Source organism: Equus asinus, chromosome 22 (genome assembly GCF_041296235.1).
Source record: "Equus asinus isolate D_3611 breed Donkey chromosome 22, EquAss-T2T_v2, whole genome shotgun sequence".
NCBI lineage: Eukaryota > Metazoa > Chordata > Mammalia > Perissodactyla > Equidae > Equus > Equus asinus.
In genome coordinates, this window is record NC_091811.1 from 38,775,303 (window position 1) to 38,796,901 (window position 21,599).

Here is a 21,599-nt window from a genome sequence, read left to right on the forward strand (position 1 = left end):
TTCCCTTGTAGTTATGCCAACAGAAAAGAGCCTGGTCAGGGACTTCAACTCCCTTTGAACAGTTTTCTTTCCCTTCAGATTGTCTTCTCAAAACATCAATAACAGACACATTAGAAGGAGACAAGGCCACTCTAAGAGTCCCATGACTGCCCAAGCACACCTGAGTACCCTGAGCACCCTGCTTGACAGGATCATGGGAGGGGGTAAGTCTGAGATGATTTACTATGCATTTCATCTTGAAACTGTACAGCTGTGTGGCTGACTGAGGATCACAGCCCTTTTATCAGGATGGAATCCTGTACGTGGCTGACATCCAACCAAAAATATCCACAAATCTGGGTGTGCCGGGGCTTATTACAGTAGAGTGGGAGGAAGAGGGCATCTAAGCGAACAATGTTAGTGGAGCACAGGGCCATCTGCTGCTGACAGTGGAGAGACCTTCCTGACACCCGGACAAAGGCGAACTCTAGTCTCCTCCCCAGGTGCAGGGTTCTTGATGACAGCCCATTTCAACCAACCACTAACTGAGTCATGCAGGGAATTTAAATATAAGATGAAAAACAGACTCCATGACTCTATCACCTATAGTGAAAACTCTTTTAAAACAGTCTCTTAATTACATGATCAGATTTTCAAATATTCTCTATTCTCTGTAAAACGTATTGGTGGATACCCACACCTTAATAAACTTTCTCTCTAATGCTTAATGCCCTTCTGCTCCTGTGGGTTGAGTTGCATGACTGCTAAGAGTCAGTTGTGTTTATTAACAAATTCATTCCAGTTGTAGTTTTATTGTAATTGCATAATATAATGAAATAGTTTGCAAACTGATAAAATATAAATGTGAAGGAGACAACGGTTATTTCCATGAAAACTAAGTAAACACTCTGGTAATACTCAAAAAAGGGAAAGTTGCTCAAAAAAATTACTGTTGAATTAGATGTGAGTGAGAGAACTGTAAAATACTGGAGGAGAAAAATCAAAAATCTGTCTTTATATTTTGATTCTATTTTCAAGTATCAAAACTGATCATCATAGAAATGAATTATGGATGTGACTTTTGTAGATTCTAATCAGTAGACACTTACTCAAAGAAAAGGACTTGGTTTGACATTAGAAAATCGGTGTATGGATGTACATTTGAAATTTTAGGGTGAAATAAAATACTTAAGAGTGTGCATAATTTGTTTTATGATTCTCCACTTTTAGTTGACTTTTTTTTTTTGCTGAGAAAGATTAGCCCTGAGCTAACATCTGTGCCCATCTTCCTCTATTTTATACGTGGGACATCTGCCATAGCATGGCTTGATAAGTGGTGCACAGATCCACGCCTGGGATCCGAACCTGTGAACCCAGGGCCTCTGAAGTGGAGTGTGTGAACTTAACCACTACACCGCCAAGCTGGCCCCATAGCTTACTTTTTAAGCTAATCAACAAACCAGTGGCCAAGCACACATTCAGTATCTTCTGTACTTTATTCAGGCAGGGCCACTATCTCTCCTTTTAGGCTTACTGGATGAGTCTCTTCTTGGGAGTTTTTGTACATGAAGAGCTGAAAAGCTGGGTGATCTCTGGACTTTCTCCTCCCATCACACGATGTGGAATGGCAAACCTCCTCTAGGGTAACTCGAGGGGCAGGGGCAGAAAGCTTTAGAGGCATATGGCAGATCCAGCAGTGCTGCTCTGATTTTCCAGCACATAGAATCTCAAGCTTTACAGCACCCCAAACAGGTACAAACATGAGAGTTGCCTCTCACAGCAAAGCAAAGCCAACACCTACACATGCTGAAGATTTTAGGGAAGTGTTCTGACATTTTGCTTTGATGATCTGGGTCTTAAGCTGAATCAATAACCCCAGCTGCAGCATTTTCCAGGGAAGATCTCCCTTATACTGCAGAAATACAGTAAATGAGCACATCAAGAGGGAGGAGAAGTCAGTGGTACTTCTGCATTGTTTAAAAAATCGAATAAAGTTTAAAAGAAGCACAATATTCCTGTCATATATAATTACCAGTTTAATATAGTAGCGCTATTTTTAGAATTGTAAGCCAGCCAAAAAGAGATTCATATAGATATAACCCTAATGACTAATTTCACCATTGCCTTTGGGATCTATACAGTCACTACAACAGTAATGGATAATTGTTGGAACTGATTTCAGATAATATCACCTTAACCCTCTATTTCCTCAATCATTCTCTCTCTCACTGTGTGCAAATGCGGGAAACAGCCACTAACGTTGAAATAGGGATGGAGCAGTTGGGAGGGGGAGGAATCCCAAGTCCCAGCAACTTTCACAAAGAAACAGCAATATCAAAAAAAGGGCACTCTTCCAGTCATCTAGAATAAATAATCATCAAAATGATGAGCAGCCCTGGTATTTTCCTTTTCTCTCTAACACGAAGAGAGGCAATTTATTTAAATAAAAAAACCCACCCACATCCGTTGACAATTCACCACATTGGTAGCCACACAAAAACAATAATACTTTAAATCAGAAGTATTTTGGGCCTGGTCTGAGAGGATGAAATATTTCACTAATTACCATGTAGTGTATTTATAGCTTTAATTGTTTTTTCCCCATTTCTCAAGGGACGTGTTTCTTCCAGAAGCACAGTTGCTGAAGCAAACATTTATTTTTATTGTTTCATGGGAAAGAAGCGTAAGTACCCAACCAGCTGCTATAATTCTGTAAAATCAGCAGCCAGAGAATTTTGCTAATTTATACCTTTGCTCCAAACTATGCCTAAGGGTCTGCCTTATTTTTCTGTTTGAACTTGACAGAAAACAGTCTGTTAGAGTGAAACAAAATTCAAAAAGATCCTGATACACTTCCTTCCAACCAATATTTTTCAGGCAAACTTACTGCTCTTTTCTTCCCTTCAAGAATGCCAACTAAAATCGTGAAACGTTAATTAATTGTTGAAGCCAAAACACACTTTATTTGTACCCTTGAAGGAATATGCCATTTTAAAAACGACACTTCCTCATTGCAAAAATAATACATGTTCGTTGTGGACATCTGGAGCACAAAATAACGTATAAAGAAAAAAATTAAACCATCACCTCATCAACTAGAGAGAAGTATTGTTAAACATGTGGGTAAACTGGCTTCCAGTGAAAAAATATGATTCTTTATCAAATCTTAAAAAATACCTTCTATTCCTTAATAAAAACTCTTTTCCTCAATAAAAAGCTTTGTTACAATTATTCCTCTGGGACTTACATTTCTTGTAATCTTTGGAAAAGTATTTGATAGGGAACTTGATGTGTACAGGTTAAATTTTTTGCCAGGTTGAATATTAAATAATAGCTCTTAAAATCTAGAAAGATTTTGATTGATGAACAACATACTTATGTAGAACATTGTTCAACAGGATAATTTTTAAAAGTCAGATCAGTTACTTTAAGAACGACCAAGCTTTGGGACCCTCCCCTGGTAGGCGCTTCAGTGAAATGTATGATTTGTTTGGTATACTTATTTTAAGCACGTCCCAGAAAATTCAACCAAATGTGGGCCAATCTGTAGGGGCATGGAAACCCCTTCAAAAAGCTTCTGTGAGCCTCAGAGTATTCAATAAAAGAGAGGATTCACTTTGCTTTATTTTGCTCACATTTGGAGATTCCGAGGCTGTTTAGTTATCACGTCTCCACATGTTCCAAGTTAAATACATTTATTATCTGGAATCTTTTAGAGAAGATCATCCTGTAAGTCAGAGCTGCAATTTAAAAAATACCTAAGAGCAACACAGACTACTGCTGGTAAAACAGAACTTAAATTTTTCGTTTCTCTTAAAAGTCATATCTAAAGCCATGTTTGGTACTCTCTTCCAGTGGGTGAGTACAAGGAGAGTATCATGGTTGTCTACATGAAAAAAATACATGTATATATATTTGCATATACACACACTGAAACCAGCTCACTACAAGGTTGACATTAAGGGAAGCCATATTGTAAAAAGAGACCACGTTGTAACTTTGAATGACCTCTGACTAACTCACCCAGCTGGATTTGCACCCTCCAGGAGATCCACCTGTTCTGTAGATTTTATGACTCCCGTTAGTGCATATACCTCCCAGCTGTGACAAGACGATAACTCGTTCTTTCAAGTTCCTTAGGAATGTGATGACCCCCCAGACAGTCTATGCTGATAGCCATCATCAATGAAAACTGAAAGATCTGGTGTGGCAACTCCCAGTCTGTAACACCAGAGGGTAAACATTCCTAACCCCTTCCCCTATAACCCACTGGCCTATATAACTGCTTCAAGATTCTGTGCCCCCTTAAGACGGTTCTTTTGGACATTAGTCAGCCATCTTCCCTCTTGCTAGCAAGCTGTAATAAAATGCCCTTCCTCTGCCACCATCTTGCCTCTTGACGGTTGGCTTTTGTCTCACGGTGAGCAGACCGTGCCCTTTGTGTGGTAACAACACCTTATTAACATATTCCCAACATGGTAATCAAGCGTCTTCTCATTTTCTTTCTATTTAATACAACTATCAATTATTTCATTTCTATACTCAAATGTCTTCTGACAAATCCTTTCAGACAGTGGGAAGCATAGAGTGGGAAGAATTCATTTGAGGAAATACTCTGAGAATTTACAAGTATATTTTTGAGAAGCAATTCCTGTTTACCTGCATATATGTGTTCAACTGAGTGTCACTTTATTGCCTAATGTGTAGCAATGGAAACTTTTATGAGAAAACACCAAGAGTTAGAAGCAAGGTAGAGTTGCCACTTTTATAACAGACTTGAACACGGACCCAAAAGACTCGGAGTCCAAGATCAATACCACATCCAAGGAGATGTTCATTGTCAAGAGAAACAAACCAACCCCCCACATCCCGGGAGGGTGAGTGAAATAGACAAGGGCCTGAAAAGCACAACAGCGACACTGCCTGGCGCTTACCTGACGGCTGTTCTGTAGTGGTAGACGGCTTCCCTGTTCCGACCTTGGTCCTTCAGGAAATTGGCGTAGTTGTAGTGAACCTTGGCATTGTGGGGCAGAGTTTGAACTCCAGACCTAAAATTAACAAGTTGAAAAAAACAAAAAGAGTACTGTTTAGGAATGTTGTCAGTTTCCTTCACATTTTACTTACAGCTTCACGAACCTGCATTTGAAATGTTATTGCATCCATCTAAGTGAAGTCTTCCAAAATTTGTGAATTATGTGAGTTATAGAACATGCTTCTATGGAAAACAGTGAAGACGGTGCACAGCTGTGCACAACTAAACAAACATGCTAACTACATGTGAAGCAGAGGTGGGAGGACCCAGTGAAGGATGATTACTTGGAGAACAACCCTGAATGCTCAGGTTAATTAAGTTTTTTCCTTCATTCATTCACTTATAGACTTCTTTTTTTCAAAAAAAAATTGAGACTGTCTACAAAAATAAATCATTACAAGAAGGACAACTGTAGACTGGGCCCCTTACTAAGTTTTATTGGAATTTAATATTTCCCATATACTAAGCCTGGGCCATTTTTTAAAAAATAAATGCAGGTATAATTATTCTACAAGTTGCAGATAAGGAAATGAAGTTTTGCTCAGAAAGGTTAAAACTTTTGCTTAAATGGTCACTGTATTATTCTGCTGGGCTGCTATAATAAAATCCCTGGGGAGGCCCAAGGGGGTAACACCAAAGCTTTGAAGTTGATACAGGAGCAGGTGGGGGCACGAGGGGATCAGTCTGTCACTTGTAGCTGCCTCACTGACTTAACCTGCACAAGACCACACAGCTGGTAAGTGGCAGAGAGGAATCTGGTTCTAGAGTCCTTGCAAGGAGATGGTGGCAGGTGAAATGATGAGAGGAGATGGGTTTGAGGGCTACTTGGAAAGCGAACTCTTGGAACTTACATGGATTAAATGTGGGAGGGGGAACAGTTAACCAGACAGACAAAGGAGAAAGGATGACGACCTAGTTTTTCAGCAATTGTATTTTAATGCACTCTCTCTTCCAGATAACATATTTTCATTTAATTTTTAATTATTAATATATATAATTTAATTTTAAAGGTAAGATTAATAGGGGAATTTCATACAAAGTCTTAAGACCTTGGGGAAATATGTTAGGGCACTGTAACTCTTGTTGAACTTTTGATGAAATAACAGCCTCTAGGACCAGCAAAGACTGCCCCACGTAGAGTCCATTGGCTGGGCGCTTGAGGAACTCTGCAGGGGAGAAAATTTACCGGGAGTGCGGGAAGCTAGAGACCAACCCAAGGGCACCAGACTATCCAAAAGCAGCAGACTCCAAACTTCCATACAGCTGATTTGGTGATTTCAAAGATACCACAAGCAGCTGGGAACTTTTTTTTTTGGTACAGATTTTTTGTAAATCTGTATCAGGAGCTGTTACACCCCAGATCCCCTTTCCCATCTTGCACATCCAGGTGAATTTTTCAACTATTCCCCACCCCAGCAGAAGGCAAGAGGTTTACTCTCTAGAAAAGTTGAATCATAGAGATCCTGCACTCAGGAGCAACAGGTGCAGTTGAGGTCAGGGGCAAGAGCTGTGCCTCAGAAGCAGAGTAAGTGAAAATCTGTGTTCTGAACATTGGGATCCCCCCGGTTCCTTCCTCCCCTCTGAATATCAGCAGCCAGGATTGGACCTGCAAGGAGGCAATTGGAAGAATCCTCTTGGTGGAAACTGATGACCCAAGACAAAAGATTTACAACTGCTGACATTCGGGTGCTCCACTAAACCATCAGTTTCCATCAATCACCCCATGGTGAAGCACACTGGCCGACACATAAAACTAGGATTTTAATATAATATTTAAAAAGGATATTACCCACAGTGAATTTAGTCACAGGGGCAGGATTTGGGTCAGAGTGATAGCAATGGCTTAAAAAAAATCCAATTTCTATCCAGGAAAATTTCAGATTTTTCTATCCAGAACTAAATAGTGCATGGTAACTGGTGGGTTTTAAAGATGACTTTCATTTCAGCATGGATATAACTGGCATATTTATCGGAATTGATCCTTCCCTCTGTGTGATTAGCACAGTTGCTCTAATTTATGTTTCACCCAAGGAATAGACAATTATTCCCATGGAAACATGGTCCTCACTAAGACCAGGGCATTGTTCAGTGATGGCAAGAGGAAGTAATAATATTGCTAACAGGCAAGCAGAGGTGGGTGGAGTAACCGAATGCTAAGAACACGCTGGCTTTCCCATTGTTGTTTTTGACCTTTAGGTTCTCTCTGTGATATTTTTCTGCTATGTTTTTCCAGTCTCTCATTTTACAACGAACAGTTTGTGAAAAAAAGGAAAATAAACAACTGGCCAAAGGCAAACTTTCCGCGTAGCTGTAACTGGCCAGGTTGCTCTTCCCCTGGAGCCCGTCTCCTCAGTTTGCTTTCTCGTTGCTATGATTTAGTAATCCCAACTGTTTCAGTGGAAATGTGCAGCTTTTATACAGATTTACTCCACAAGGAATTGTAGTATTCATAAATTCTAGGCTGGATCCCAAACCCTATTAATAATTACAACAATGATTATGAATAAAAATCTCCCTTTCTACTCAGTGTCTTAATTCATACACTTCAAATTTCTCCCTCACATCTCTCATTTGCAGAAAACTTGAAAGATAATAGACATCATTTAACAAGCCACTTCTATAGGGTATATCTCCAAGTCTGTAGAACATCAATCTGTTTTGTTAACATCACTGACGACAGGTCAGGAGAACCATCCTCAAATTCCTGAATAGAAAACAAACATTTAAAAAAAAAAAAAGCAGTGTTCAGCCAGAGGTTAACGGGAAAGAAAAGTAAGAAGAATCTGTGGTTCTACTTGATTTTGACCCAGCCTTAACCTGAGGTTTCACAAGGCCACATTTAGGATGGCCAGGACTGCCGGTGCTTATTTTGAATCAAGTGGAGGCCTAAGAACCCATTTCCATGGATTATCTCATTTCAGTCCTTCACTAACCTCTCAGATGGGCAGTATTATTGTACCTCCCATATGACAGACGAGGAAATGGAAGCTCAGAGACACTCAGACCTTTTTCTCAGGTTACAGACCTCCTAAGCAGTGGAGCAGAGATTTCAACCAAGGTCAACATAGGGTCAGAATCATTCCTGAAGTTGATCAACATTTCCTGCTAAACAAAAAAGGTACCAGTGGATACCAGTAACATTAGAATTTCACCAACACAACATTTATCTCATTGGTAAGCAAACTACTGCCTTGTGGGCCACAGACGCGTCAATGTGTTTACTCCCTGTCTTTGGCCTCCTTCCCGAGACAATAGCAGAGTGGAGTAGTCACAAGAGACTGAATGGCCACAAAGCCTGAGATATTTACTCTCTGTCCCTTTACAAAAGAATTTGCCAATCCCTGGTTTATATTCTCTGCCCTGGAAGGTCTGCTGATCTCTCTGGTTCAGCAATTCAGAGAGGAGGGAAGAAACATGTGTTTCCTATGGAGGGGGAGCATGATCTAGGCCATAAATTCTTAATCAGCGGTCCATGGATCACTCAAACAGTTCATGAACAGATTCAGAGAGACCCTGAACTGGATGCAAAAGAAAACATGCTGTCTCTGTCTTTCTAGATTCTTTGAAGCTTTGGGGGAGGGGGCTGGTGGTGGAGATTTTATCAAGTTGTATTATTACAGTATTACTTACTCCAAACAAATGTGAGATGCTGGGCTGTTACCAGGCCCAGCTGGAGCCAGGCAGTTACCCTTCTCGGATTAGGATATCGGAATAGCTTCTTGCTATAAGAATTAAAGAAAATATACCTTGCAGCTATGATTATGAACATCTCTCTCCCTCTCTCTGTTTATATTTGGCTTAGCTTAAGTTGGAAAACATAAAGTAAAAAATAGGTGTGGCATAGTTTACATATTCTTTGCTTTTTATACCTGATTTGGGTTCAAATCCTGGCTCCTCCTCTTAACAGCTATTTCAGCTTGGACAAATTCCTCTCTTTGGGCCTCTGCTGAGACACAGTGCTGGGTTCTTGTGTCGTTGTGTGTAAGGTTTTTGCCAATAGAAGTAGAAAGCTGCGAGGGGGCCTTCCACTTGTGTCTCCTGAAAATACATCACACAGTGGGATGTTCTTTGTGACAGGAGGCCTCAGCTAGAAAGGATGGAACTTGACTGAAATTTGGATTTTCTCCAACACAAAGGTCTGTCTTAATATACTCTGTAAAACTGTTCATAGTATTGCCAAGCAAAACCACCCCACATACTTAGAGAGGCCTCAGTGAGACCATCTTCCTAGAGATGGTCAATGGGTTTATTGTTTGGAACAGAGGAGAAAACTGAAACAGGGCCTCCACCAACGACACCAGCTTCTGTAGAACTAGTGCAACTTTTTCTTTTTCTTTTCTTTTTTTTTTTTTATTGAGTTATTGATAGGTTACAATCTTGTGAAATTTCAGTTGTATATTAATGTTTGTCAGTCATGTTGTAGGTGCACCACTTCACCCTTTGTGCCCACCCCCCACCCCACCTTTCCCCTGGTATCCACTAAACTGTTCTTGGTCCATAATTTTAAATTCCTCATATGAGTGGAGTCATACACAGATTATCCTTCTCTCGCTGGCTTATTTCACTTAACATAATTCTCTCAAGGTCCATCCATGTTATTGCAAATGGAATGACTTTGTTCTGTTTTGCAGCTGAGTAGTATTCCATTGTATATATGTACCACAACTTCTTTATCCATTCGTCTGTTGCTGGACACTTAGGTTGCTTCCACGTCTTGGCTATTGTAAAGAGTGCTGCAATAAACATTGGGGTGTAGTGCAACTTTTTCTCACTCAATTTGGCCAGCTCCTGGTTTGGGCCATTATGGCTAATTTAGCTTTTTCTCACCCTTCCATACTCAGTTGAGGCCTACAAGAGAATAGTCCTTGAAGGCCTGGGTTGGTCTTAGTCACCTGCCTGCACTTACACAGCATCCTGTAGTCTCGCTCTGTCTACCACTTATATTATATTATATTATTATTACATTATATTAAAATGTGTGCATGTCTCACTCCCATGCACACTTCCAGCTCCTCTACAGACAGTCTCTCTTTCCCCCACTTCATTTCCCAGAACACAGTGCATAGCAATAATTGAAAACTTTACATAGTGTTTACCATTCACCAGACACTGTCCTATGCAGCTTTCACATACTCTTAATCTTACACTACATCCAGGAGATAAACACTTCAATTTTAAAGTGAAGAAACTAAGACATGGAGTGGTTAAGTAACTTGCTCAAGATCACGCAACTATTAAATGGTGGAACTTGCAGCGGAGCCAGGAAGTCTAACTCCAGACCCCACTAACCCTATCCTGCTTCATAGATTCTTGGTAAATGTTTGTTCAACTGATCCGAACACTACTCAGCACAGATGAATGTATACAAACATCTGGTCTTAAAGGGAAAAGAATATGCTTAAAGTCTCAGATTCTTAAAAGTTTTCTCAGGACATGGATAAATTATAACAAAGTTTTCCAAAAACTATCGATAACTTTGATTTGCATATTACACAAAATTCCATTTGATCATCAAAGGCCTCTCAGGGCACGAAATCTCTTTAAGCTCATATGCGAAATGGTTGTATTTTAGTAATCAACTATTCCTTACTACATACTTCCCTCTGAAAGAACAGAAGCTTCTGGACGCAAGGTCAAGGAGCTTTTTGTTTTCCTTTTTTTAAATTGCTGGCATCAGCTGCAGAAAGTTTGAACACTAACTTGTTATCCTTGAAATAAACTGCTGCCTGCCAAAACCCATCCCCATAGCTCTGATTAAGTAGTAAACATCATTAGAAGACAAAATCACTGTCAGTATCTTTATCCAAGGAAAGGGTTTAACACAGGGCAGAACCATTTTAAAGTTTCTCATAAAAGCACTGACTATTGAAAGCAAAAGAAAAAAAGTAAGCCAGCAGAGATTAGGAGGAAGTCACATTACTGAACTTCCATGCCCTGTGTCTACAAAATGACCCCAGCACTGGGTAGCAACAGGGAACAAGTCCATTGCAGTGTGCGAGAAATGCATCGAAGGTAGAGGGGTATGACAGAGACTGAACATAATCTGAAGCCTATGCATGAAAAAAAATCTACACAAAAAACCTTATATGGCAATTGGTCCCTACAGTACCCAATGAAATAATGATGACAATGATATAGTAATAATAAATAAACTAAAACAACATGCATGCCCAACTAATTTTTTTCTCTTAAAAAAGCATTAAATTGCTACGCAGCAAAACAAGATACATTGTTTTCAAATAGTAGAAGAGTGCAGAGAACATGTGTCTTATTTGTTCACTCATTCATTTTCGGCAGCCCCAGAGTCTGTACCCCTCCTACAGCACCTGGATTTCCCGTGGGAGTCCCCTCTAGCCTCCCTTTGTGAAGTCTCAGTGGAACCCCACGGGGCTCTGCCGGCCCCAAGCCCCACCACGGAAGTCAGAGGAGCCTCTCTGGCAGATCAGTCATCTCAGTGCCCTGGTGGGGACAAGCAGCAGGCACATGGTCTAAGCTCAAGCTCAGCCAGAGGACTTTATTTTTCCAGGACTTTGATGTGAAGATAGAAAAAGATTGGTGTAAGTTTCCCCATTTGTTCCTGTGACAGCACTCAAGCAGACTATCCAGACACCAGTTTCCTATGTGCGACATGCCAGGTTCTTCACCTGCCCTTTAATTCTGTGCACTTTCCTAGACTCTTCCAATATTTTCTCTTTTTTTCAAGTCATCCCAACTCTTCAGCTGTTTGCCTCTGGAGAATAAGTGTTGGGTACCAGCTGAGCAAGGAACCAAGGAAAACTCGTGTTGACCAAATTGGCCAGTTGGGTCACAAGTAAGGACAGAAGCTGGGCACAGACTGAAGATCCCTGGGAGATGAGGAAAACACTGTGGGGATGCCAGGGGTGGTAGTGTCAGGGGAGCCCAGGTGAAGGTTGCCACGGCTATGGCATTAGTGAGACAGGCTAAGCCCCAGAGACACAGCATGATAAGCCATGGGCCCAAAGAATGTTCATACTTTATGACAAGTTCAGGCTATAAGCTGATATTGCTGTATTCAGAGACAGCTTCTACTCCACAAAAAAAACCCTAGCAGGAGATGAAAAAGTCTTTCCTTGCCTCGTTCACAGTTAACGTTCAAAATAAAGCAACTAGATCAGAGATCACAACTTAATATCCTGGAATATTCTCAAGAAAATGTGATGTACTGCATTTTTCTGTTCCTTTTTGCTGTGTGCTCTCCTTTTCCATACACTTGTCTGAACAATGAAATTAGGCTTATTTTTTCATTTTGCTTACAGCTGATTTTATAGCCCAGCTCATCATTAATACTGTTTCATCTCAATCACAGACCGCAAAACCCTCCCATGAGCCCATTTTCATAAATTCACTTAGAACGAACTCCTGTGAAACTTTATATAATACCATTTAAAAAACTAAAGTTAAGATCCCAAATGAAATTACATCTTCCATTTAAAACTTTACTAAAAAGTTTTTCTGGATTAATGAATATTGCCACACCCATGCTTCTGCATTTATCTGGAAACAAACATGTAAGCAAAGAATCAAGAGAAAGAGATTCACTTTTTATCCATTTAATCATACCTGAATAGGGACTCTCTTGACAGCCATATTTCATTCTGTTTCACAGTTTTCCAAGAGAAAAGCAACAACAGCAGCACAGTGGACGCAGTCAGGGTGGCGGCCCCACATCGATGCAGCCAAGTGCAGAGCTTGCTCAGTCCATGCACAAAAAGGATGCAGTAGCCCATGCTGGGAAACAGGGTGGGAGAAGCAGGATTACTTTGGGGGGTACAATGGAGACACCCTGAGCATTTTATCCCATATTTAAAAGCTTGTCCTATGATAGAGAAACACATATAAACTCCCCTATCCTATGCAACATCTACACGTTAGTTCTTTAACAGGCTACACTAGCACACGGGCTAGCTCTTTGGCTTTAGTGTGGAGAATAACAGTTCATCTTGTAGGCTCAAACTGCCCTGGATTTCAACAGCTCAGGAATCATGAGAGGTCCCTGTTTGTTGCTGGGCCCTGAATGGACCCTCTGACCCATGCTCCCTTGTGTTACTGTCATTGTGTAGCCCTATTGGCACGATGTGTCCAAATGTGGATTCTGTGCTGCAGTAGGTCACATCACGGCTTTGTGGGAGACAGTCCTGGACGACTCCCTATCAGGTCCCTGGAGGGATGCTGGTTACTAAGGGGCATTGGTTTCTGTCTCTGGCAATGTGCCACCTAGTACATCCCTACTCTGGCCAAAGTCCCAATGCTGGAAAGAAATTTTACCCACAGGCCAACTCCGGAGACCTGCAGCTTGGAGCTTATCAGAGACCAGCTGTACTGATATGACTCTCTTGCTGATTCTGGCCCAGCTTTCCAAACAGACAGGAAGCACCCCTCACATTATCTGAGTGGGACTTTGGCATGTCGAGATCATGTCTCTAAAAGCCTTTGGCTTGGTGGATGGAACGTGGTCCCTTAGCATCATCTATACACTCACTGAGATGCCTCTTGCCTGCCAACTGGCCTCAGAAAATACAAACATCTAGTTGTAACCATTATTGCTGTGCGAATTTTAATCAAAACCTGCTTCCTTCCAAAGATGATAACTATGAATTATTACAGAATATTTTAAGAATGAAGCAAGCTTGTATAAAGAAATCCTACATTAGTCAGACACTAATGCTATAAGAAGCCCAAAATTAATAGTATCCCAGTTACTTATTCAATTATTTATTCATTTTCTCTCTATTCTGTGACGGGCAATATGCCAAGCACTAAAAATATGATTATGAATAAAACACAGTCCCTCCCCTCAAGGAACTCTGATCTAGTGAAGGTGGTTGGTTGTGTAAAAGGGGGGACCTGAATATTCTCATTTCTAGACATACTTCCTTCAAAAGAAATGTCTCTCTACTTTCCTTCTGATCACCTTCCTAAATATCTGTGCTTTTGGTATCAAGGGTAGAAAAACATGAGAGAAGCATTTGAAGATTCTGACTTGAAGACCTGGGAATCTTTTAAAATCAATTCAAGTTAGAGATCCAATTTCATACTTCAAGTCCCATAAGTCAGTTGGTCTAGCTCCCTCAAGTTTTAGGGTTCACTCTGCCCAAATGCAATCACCACCCTACTCACCACTGGGGTACGATGGTTTGAGCTAAGGAGGCCTGTGCCCCTGACCCCTCTATTCCAGTCACTGGCTTTCATTGCCACAACGGCCTTGCAGAAGCCTTGCATATGCCAGAACATAGAGTTGCTAGTGCAAAAAAATAAAAAACAAAAAAAAACCTCTTTCTAATTCCATAACTCTCCATGTTTGGCCTTAAAGATATTAAGATTTTTCTAAAAATTTCCTGTTATTATACAACTGACCATGCTGATGTCATTACTGGCCACCATGGTGGCTCAAGTTCATGAGGCTGCTGGCCATCTGCTCCTCTAGCCCCTGCTGGATCTCAACCCTCCTTGAGCAGGGTGCTTCTCTGGCCATATCAAGGCCTTCTGGGCTTCATTCTTCCATTCAACAGATATTTAATAAACACCAACTATGTACGTGGCACTGTGATAGCCACCAAGAACACATCAGTGAACAAGATGGACAGAAATTCCTATGCTCGTGAAACTCACATGGGTGGGGATAAACACCAATTAGCAGATAAAACAGAGTATATCACATAGAGTATGATATGTTAGGTGGGGAAAAATCAAGCTGGAAAGAGAAAGAGGGGAGCCAGCCTGGTGGCAGAGCAGTTAAGTTCACGTGTTCCTCTTCGGCGGCCTAGGAATTGCAGGTTTGGTGGTCGGGCGTGGACCTAGCACCACTTGTCAAGCAACGCTGTGGCAGCATCCCACATAAAATAGAGGAAGAGTGGCACAGATGTTAGCTCAGGGACAATCTTCCTCAAGCAAAAAGAGGAAGATTGGCAACAGATGTTAGCTCAGGGCCAGTCTTCCTGAAAAAAGAGAGAAAGAGGGCATCCAGGGTGCAGAGGAAATTGAAATTTAATATGGGTGGTCATGGAAGGCCTCATTGAAAACGTGGCATATGAACAAAGTTCTGAAATGCACAGACACCCACATCTCCAATGGCAGCTCTCTCTCATTCCTGCCTTCACAGAGCAGCATCACTAAGTGTTAATATTGACTGAGCACATCTTCTGTGCCAAGCACGTTCTATGTATGAGCTCAGTTCATATGAGCTCAGTGCCCTTCCTGTGGGGTACTGTTACTGGTATTTAACCCACGAAGACACTGAAGAAGAGAAAGGCAAAGTGATTTGCTGAATTAGGTCATACAGCTTGCACATAACAGAGCATATATATCCACCCAGGACCTTCAGCTTCCAGAGCCCATGCTCCACATGCTGTCCTGCTGTCGAGGTTTTGACCTAACTGGCTGATTCCTGTGTCCTCACACCTGATCACACAGCTTCACCTACTTCCTTCCCAACCCCTCCATTCATGAAATCTCAAAAGTCGTTTACTGTCTCCATGTAGGAAACAGAGCTGCCATCTGGCAGAGCAGTGGGGAAGGAAAATATTGAGATTCCAACAACTCCAGCACCATGGCCACAAAGTGGCAGAAGACAAGAATAAGGAAGATAGCAAAAATAACTAGCTATTTTATACATTTATATGTTTACTGATTGCTTTATATGGGCCTGTCCACAACATCTGTAGGGCCTGGGACAAGGACAGTACTGGCTTTAAATATGTTATCTAATTCAAAAACTTAATCTTCAGTATCTTCCATTTTGTAAATGAGGAAACTAAAGCTTACAAGAGTTAAATAAAAAGCTAGCAACAGAGTCAGATCAGAAGACCCACAGAGTGGCCCTAATACTCAGCTAAAATCCGGGAGCAGGGAAATGATTTCTAGAAGGGGCCAAGGAGTAAATATTTCAGGCATTTCAAGCCATAAGACTTCTGTCCTTCCTACTCGATTCTATCTTTGTAGCAGGAAAGCAGCCATCAACACTATGTAAACAAACGGGAGTGGCTATGTTCCAATAAGATTTATTTACAAAAACAGGCTGTGGGCCAGATTCCACTCACGGGCCACAATTCGTTGGCCCCTGCTGTAACCAGAATGAAGGAGAACACCATTCCTGTCCACTCAGCACAGGCGTCGGCATCAAGTGTCGTGATAATTTTTTTCAAAAGTCCTTGTATTGACATATTGTTTAACGAAATGTTAAGCCATATAAAATAATCTCCATTTAGGTTTGCAAATTTCTCAGAGAGTATCATATTCTTAAAAACTCGAACACAATATCACAGAGATTAAGATGCTTCTCTTCTATAACATTTCATGTTTTAACATCGGCTTTAATGCAGATCTTGGCAGGAGCAGGGAGAAGTGCTCTCTCTCCATCACTAGGGGCAGGCAAGTCCTCATTTTGAAAGTGGGGAATCACGCAAATGAGAAACTACATGCTTTCCTGGCTTCCACGAAGATGAAAGCAGACTCCAGTTTGCTCTGGTTAACCTGGTTAGGGAAAATCTGGGCTCTGAGCAGAGACCTCTAGACAGAGCACAGAACTCAGTGCATACCACTGACACTTGACAAAATGTTGACCTGGAGAGACAAACTCTGGCTGTCGAACGTTTAGCTGAGCTCAGGACTGAGATGTGTTTTCAAACCATGCTTGAGAAGCACCACTGCTGTCTAGGGGATGGGACAAATTCCTCGCACAGAGAGATGAGCTCTCATCCACAGGCTGATGGTACCCCCGATGCTGAATGCGATTTTACTGACAAGCTGCTCAGCATGCAGTGCACACAATAACTAATGATACTTCCAGCATCTCTCCTCGATACTTTTATGATGCACATCCAAAGGGAACTGAACAGCAAATGCAAATCAACTATGTTTGTCCTTTCACATTAGAATAAAAAATGTTTCAAACCTATGTCTGAGAACTTTGTGAGCAGTTAATCATTGTATAAATAGTACAAACGTACTTTCACGAACCTTGCCCAGAAGCTCTTAAGTGATAACAGAACACCGCTTCCCATTTACATCAACCTGAAAAGATGACGATGTTCTGCCTCTGGGCCAAGCATTTTATGATGTTTGCTCTGGTTTCACTTTTTATTTAATTATATGCAGCAATGAGAATCTTTCTGCTATTAAGTAGATCTGAAATTCTACCTTTTAACTTAACAAGCTCAAACAACCCACTGAGAGTATCTATAAATAACATTAATGATACAAGACAGATACAATCTTCCCATTTTACTACTATTTTAAAAACTGACAACTTTAGACAGTTTAAATGAAACATATTCCTAGTTAACTTCATTCTGATCTGTTGACTCACCACCTGGCAAATTATCTGAAGATAAGATCTTGTTTCAGTGTCCTGGATGTTGACCCCAAATGGTTAAATAATAAAGCCCTGGAAGCCTGAGCCCAGAACAGGCATTTGATGCTGCAACCCAGGAAGCACCAGGAAGTCAATGGTGGCTCTTCAGACCAGATTTAAACTGGAAGCTGCCAGCTTCTGTCAGCCAAGATTCATTAGTGTCCCCATTCCTGCCTTGTTCATTTTTTATCTCAAATATTCAATGGATGGGGAAATTTCCCAGAAGACTGAATGTATTTGGATGGGAGAGTTTATTCATACTCCAAGAAATGACTCCCAAAGACATTTTTGTGCATTTCTCTAGTTCCCCACCATAGGTGCTGGGCTCCTGGGGTAGGTAGGAAAAGCTTCTGGATATTTACTTCTCCATGAAATAGATTTCTTCTGTTCTTTTCTCAGCATAGCTATGGAACACCTGGGAGAAAAGCGCCATTGCCTTTACCTTCTGAGAACCTATCTAACTCTCTTTTACCTCTCTGAAGATGAGATGCTTCTTCTCAACCCCTTAGTTCACCAACCAGCTCTTAAATTTATGAGACCCCTAGTGGTAAAAAGACAGGGCTCCAGAGTCAGAAAAAAACCCTAGGTTGCATCTCAATTCTGACACTTACTGCTGTTTGATCTTGGACAAATTATTTAAACTCTCTAGTTCTTAATTTTCTTATTTTGTAAAAGGAAATAATAATTTTACACTGTGTACAATGCCTGATACACACTAAACAATAAATGATAACATTAATATTATGTTATAATATTATTATTACTAGGGAATTATCTTCTGCTAAATAGGGGTTGAGGCAGAAAATGTGTAAAGTCTGTACGTATTCCAGGTAGAAATGGATGTCTCAGTACAGACCAGGCTCCTGTAAATGCAGAAACTTCCTAAAGCCTCTAGGACACTATTAGGTGCACTAGGACAAAAGCGTTCCAGGGCAGACTCTAAGTTTAGGAGTCACAGTGCAGAAAAGGAATTCACTGGAGAAGAAAAAGTCTGGAACTGGGTCTTCTCTGCCACTCATGAGTTCTGTGGCCACAGGAAATTCGCTCTTCCTTACAGAGCCTTAGTTGTTTGTATTACAGGGGCTGAATATTGCCTGCCTTAAAGGCAGTTAAAATACAGCCACCTTACAGGGTCGTTGTGTGGAGTCACTAAGATAATGTATGCGGACGTGTTCCGCGAACTGAATACAAGGTATCCTGTTTTCGAGCGCAGTGTTTACTTGTTCGTGTGTATTTAGTATCCTATACTCTATTACATCAAGAAAATGTAGTCTATACAGCAATAAAATATGTGATTAGGTCTGTAAATACAACTCAAGAAATGTAGCTTATCAGAGTCCAGACTGACTGAAATGTCTAATTCACAGGACAATTATAAGTCTTTTAAGAGCATTCATGAAAAACGCCCTTAAAACTGCAGACTTCTTTGTACAAAATTGTTTGCTTCAGAAAGGTCTGATTCACAAAGCATTTTTATAGAACAAAATATTGCAGAAAGTAAGATACATTTGTAGTATGTGAAATATATACAGCCATGTATTTATGTTAATGTGCATTCACAGACCTCAAAGACAAAAAGCACTTAAGCAAATCTTCCGTTAGACCCCTTTCAAATCTTTCTCTACTCTATCTTTGTGAAAGGGAAGAAAATGCAGGGTATAATCTCTTTGGTGAATTAATGCATAATGAGGAAGCTTCTGTATTCAATTTTGATAAGAAAGCATTAACTGTTTGGAAGTTCAGGCCAGTTGTTTAAGGACAGTGTAACATTTTATTCGTCTTTGTGCCTTACGCACAGGACACATAACTGGGGCCGCTTCATAAGCATAGTTGAACATTGCCGTTGAAGGTATCAGAAATTAAGATGGAAACAATGATGAACTTAAAAATGAATCACTCCAAGTGCGGCCTGAAGATGCTAAGACCCTCAATGACATCACCAGGAGGACTGTCCACACTGAGGGTATGGGTGTTTCCTCCTTGCTGGTGCCTTCCACCCAGGGCTGGCTTCCTTTCCTCCCAGCTTGGTGCAAGTAGTCACAAAGGAATTTTCCATCTGGGCCTGAGAGGCCTTTTGGCCAAAGCCAAATACTTCCCAAGTAACTAAAACTACTTCTAAAAAGCTAGAAAAACCACCTTCTCTACCCTCCTACAGCATCCTCATCTCTAGGACCTGAATTCTGTCGCTTCTTCTGCCATAAACCACCATATTCTAGAGTGTGGCTTCTTCACTTGTAAAGCGTACTGGACAATCCACCAGTTGCTGCTGTCTCCTCCCCCACTCCCCTGTGTTCACGTAGACCTGACTGCATAGGCAGATGCTGTGTCATGTGTCCAGGGTTCTGTGATTCTCTCCAATTCTCTTTTATGAAGCATCTATTGTGCTGGGTGCTATGAGAAAACACAGACTTACAAAATGGTGGCCCCAACCCTCGTGAGAGCAAGACAATCCAGGTTTCCAAAAGACTGTGGAAGATATTTTAAGATTACTAAAATCTGAACAAGAAATCATGGGTTTGAGATGTAGTTCCCTGTGCAGAAGCCAAGAGAAAAGGAAAGAAATAGATTCACTAATAACAACAAGGGGTCTCGATGGAAGGGAGGTTGAAAAGGCAACGCTTAAGCCCACCCACACCCTCCAGGCAAAGCCACAGTCAACTGTGCAGGGCAGTGGCTATGTGACATCTGTGCTTTAGTCTCTCTCCTCCACTCTCAGAGGCACATTTCACATCCTCCTTCAATATTGTGTTCAGAACACTAACCCACTAAGCTAGGGGTGTTCACTTTTGAGCACGTGAGGTTAGAAAAGGAATGAAGAGGTTTGTAGAACCAATGGAGGAGGAGGAAAAGGGATGGGGAAGAAGGAGAGGCCACCCCTATGCCACTTTGATTTCCTTTGCCTTTGATTCACCTCATCTTCTCATCTGCACAGGGTACACTGAAATCATGACTTGCAATTACCTAGCACAGCTTACAATATTTTTCACTTATATTATTCCGTTTAGTCTCATCTGAATCCAAATTATACTCTCTAAATTTTACTTTCAAATTCTGGTTTCCAAGACATTTGCTGTTCACCATTTAGCACTTAACAGACATAAACATTCATCTTTTATAACTAACAGGGTTCTGTAATATTAAAGCCATGATTCCAGTCTAGTAAATAACTGTTCAAACTCTTCCTCACCTTTTGCCCTGGGCTGAGCACAATTAATTTAGCACAGCAGATTGGCCAATGGATCTTCAGCCCACGAGCACCTCGACCTCCTCCCAGCTCCCTTCATTCTCACCATTGCTCTGTTCTATGTTATTTCTGTCTGTGATCTACAATCTCTGGTTTTCTAACACATTCAATTAAGTGCCTCAGAAACTCCTGCTTCCCTTCCTGGTCATGACCTTCACACAGCACTCACCCCCATGATGCCTTGGTGACTGGCCACCTGTCTAGTGCAGCCCCAGGACCCTCCCTACCTGGTCACTGCCCTGGAGAGCAGCCCTCACTGGATAAGGTCTAGCTTCTAGATCTCACAACCTCATCTGAGTTCAGGTCTCAAAATTCTGGATGGAACAGTTTAAGCTGGCACAGCAAGAGCAAAGAGACAAACACACTGAAGTCAAATATTCCCATCCTTACCCCACGATATTCTGAAGAGTATAACTTTCATTGACTTCTGAAACCACATATAGGAAGCCTCTGACTGCGTGACACTGGAGGTTTCTCTGCTGAGGACTGAAGACATGGGGAGGAGAGGGAAAGGCTAACAGACTCAGCTTTCTTTTAAAATATTGTGAGTAACGTGGAAGACACCATATTTAACAGCAGTAGAATACTCATTAAGGTAAAAAGACTTCTTGACTTCTTTGCATTACCCGAACGTTGGATTTTCCCAGTTTCCCCTCCAAAGGCATCACTGATTCTTACTTTGCTCTTTCTCTTCAGATCATATGGTGACCTCACTTTATCGTTTCCTAGTGTAATGGTGCATAGCATTTCTCTTTCCTTTTGTCATTCTCTTTATGACAGAAGAGCACTTTGTTCTTTTAAGATGACCATGATAGAAATGCATAAAAAGTGAATTCAGATCTAACACTAAGTAAAAATTGAGTGGACCTGGGTAATTTAGCCAACACATACAACACACTTAGACACACATATGCTCAGAGGGCCAGTGCACTTGACCTTGCAACTGTGAAAACTACCTATCAATCTATCTCCTA

At 41.1% G+C, this 21,599-nt stretch overlaps 1 protein-coding gene across 3 annotated transcripts in view; it reads right to left on the reverse strand.

Moving 5' to 3' along the window:
• Window positions 1-21,599, reverse strand: part of TMTC1 (transmembrane O-mannosyltransferase targeting cadherins 1) — a 255,029-nt gene that overhangs the window by 58,229 nt on the left and 175,201 nt on the right. For 2 of the 3 annotated variants that reach the window (XM_044775283.2, XM_014843846.3), the window contains 2 exons: window positions 12,593-12,760; window positions 4,914-5,027 (listed from right to left, as the gene is read on the reverse strand). In XM_044775283.2, the coding sequence (XP_044631218.2) occupies window positions 4,914-5,027; window positions 12,593-12,760 (282 nt within the window). The remainder of the gene's footprint in view (window positions 1-4,913; window positions 5,028-12,592; window positions 12,761-21,599) is intronic. The other variant, XM_044775282.2, reaches the window with a different exon arrangement.